The following is a 2,321-nucleotide window of genomic DNA, read 5'->3' as shown; positions in this document are numbered from 1 at the left end:
ATGCCTGGGGACGAGGGGGAGGCGGCACTGCTGCGCTACCTCACGCGCGCGGGCCGCGGCGGCGCCAACTTAACGTACGGCGGTACGGCACCGCTATACGACACGCAGTACGCGCTGCGTCTGGCTCAGGAGTGTGGAAAGCCGCGTGCGGCGGTGCGGCTCATGTGCCAGCTCGGTGAGTACGTGCAGCAACTTCAACTTCTGAATTCTGCGTTAGTTAGTAGTTAGTTAGTTAGCTGTCTACCACCTTTCCCTGTAACATCATTCATTACCGTATTGTCCTGCGTGCTGTTCTCAAACATTTCGCTGTAGGGAAGTTGAGGATTAGGACGATTAATTAGCCGCAGAAGTATAACCATAAGTGTAAGGCCTATTGGGGCTTTGTGCTATTTATTTGTGGCTTCAAAACAGGCTTTACGCTTATAGACCTGGACTTGGCCACAAGGCTTGCCTTCCCCCTCCCGCATTTCCCCCCTCCCGCATTCCCCCTCACTTACTCTCTCCCTCCACCCCGCCTTCGCTCGTACTCCGTTCCTTTCCCGGATGCGGTTCCCCCCCCCTTGGCTGACTTTGCTGGTGGCCCTCCGCGCCCTCCACTCTGGTGGTTCCCACAAGTCCGAAATGCTGGGGTGGGTTATCTGCCTGACCTCGCCCCGGGACACCCACCCCCCATCGCGCTGCTCCAGTTCTGTGTCCTCTCCCCGCCTCCACCACCCGCCCCCCACCCGCCCCCCACCCGCCCCATGCAGGAATGTACCCTGATGCTGTCCGTGCCGCTCTGGCACTGGACCTGGGTCTGGCCAAGGGGGTGGCGGGGGAGCCCGAGCAGGATGACGCACTGCGGAGGAAGCTGTGGCTGCAGGTGCGTGTGTGTGTGGGTGTGTGGGGGGGGTTGGGGGGTTGGGGGGGTGGGGAAGGGGGAAGGGGTAGGTGGCGGCCGCGTCTGTGTGGCAATGGTGTGTATGTTTTTTGTGGTTTTGGGTTGTGGGAGGATGGGTGGATGATTACACTCAGAGCGAGGGGCCAGGACGGTTGCCGGTTTGCTCCATTTCCAGAGGCCTTTCTCTTTCAGTTTGCCGGTGATGCAGTGGTGGCGATGCTGCTGGCTGGTGATGCTGCTGGTGATGTAGTGGTGGCGGTGACCGGGGGACAGTGATGATAACGTCTAACAATGTACCTGGCGAGGATTGAATGATGCCGATGACGCGGAAGAATGCTGAGTGACAATGTTTATCTGCCTACCTCCCCTCCTTCCCCCTCCAGGTTGCTCGCCATGTGGTGGAGACGGGGAGCAGGGTGGCGTCGGCTGGACGGGGGGAGGGACCGGGGGCCGGAGAGGGGCCTGGATCTGGATCTGGATCTGACCCCACCTCCCACATCCGTACGGCAGTGGAGTTCCTCCGGGAAGCTGATGGTCTCCTCCGAATAGAGGACATTTTGCCCTTCTTCCCGGACTTCGTTACCATTGACAACTTCCAGGTAGGCTGGGGGTAGGGGTGAAAAGCAGGTTTTGACGTTTTGGGGAGTTGTTGGAATCGCTAACCCCCTCCCCCTCCCCCCCCTTGCCAGCTTTACGACAGCACTGCTTTACTACTTTTCCGCCGCCTTCACACCTACTTTTCTACACCTACTTCTTTACGGCTTGGCAATACTATTTCTTCTGCTTTTTTAGTCCTGGCGGCTTAGGTAGGTAGTCTTTCCGACATCTTCTTCACTTCGTCATCCCGAGGTCGCGGTCTTCACGGACGCCTTTCGGTCAGTTCTACGTTTGATACACTCTTGCCCTGGCAGCAGCTTCACTCGTTCGTGGTTCGTCTTTCCCCCTTCTCCCCCCCCCCCCCCCTCCCCCCCCTCCCCCTCCCAGGCCGCCATATGCGATTCTCTGGAGCGCTACGGTGCGGCCATTGAGGCCCTCAAGGCGGACATGGAGGAGGCCACCGCCATTGCTGAGGCGCTGAGGGCGGATATCGCCATGCTGGGGAACAGGTGTGGGGTGACTGGGTGTGCCGGAAGAAGGATGTAGAGGAGGTGGAGCAGGGGTCTGCTGCAACTGGCGATTATCAAGACGCGGCCCACGCATTTGACGCTGGAGTCCAGTAGTAGTGTACTTGGCAGCAGACATGCAGCGGTGGTGGAGGCGTAGGTTTCCCCCCTCTCTCTCTCCCCCCCTTTTTCCCTTCCTCTCTATCCGCCACCATTGTGTCACCCAACCCTCCCCCCCCGCCGGACTGGCCCCAGACAACCCGGGGGTCTTTAGGGGGCCTTACCTCCTCAGCCCCTTACATCATCAGTACCACCTGCATCATCACTTGGGGGATCCT

General features: G+C 59.6%; 1 protein-coding gene across 1 annotated transcript in view; it reads left to right on the top strand.

The window, feature by feature from the left end:
* Window positions 1–2,321, top strand: part of VOLCADRAFT_94101 (uncharacterized protein) — a gene marked incomplete at both ends in the record, with an annotated part of 5,989 nt that continues 3,668 nt past the window's right edge. Inside the window, 4 exons of the mRNA XM_002953325.1 lie at window positions 1–175; window positions 750–862; window positions 1,264–1,479; window positions 1,865–1,986. Coding sequence (XP_002953371.1) covers window positions 1–175; window positions 750–862; window positions 1,264–1,479; window positions 1,865–1,986 — 626 coding nt within the window. The remainder of the gene's footprint in view (window positions 176–749; window positions 863–1,263; window positions 1,480–1,864; window positions 1,987–2,321) is intronic.

This window comes from Volvox carteri, assembly GCF_000143455.1.
Source record: "Volvox carteri f. nagariensis unplaced genomic scaffold VOLCAscaffold_35, whole genome shotgun sequence".
Lineage (NCBI taxonomy): Eukaryota > Viridiplantae > Chlorophyta > Chlorophyceae > Chlamydomonadales > Volvocaceae > Volvox > Volvox carteri.
Note: the sequence above shows the minus strand (reverse complement) of the source record. Positions and strands in the feature narration are given on the sequence as shown.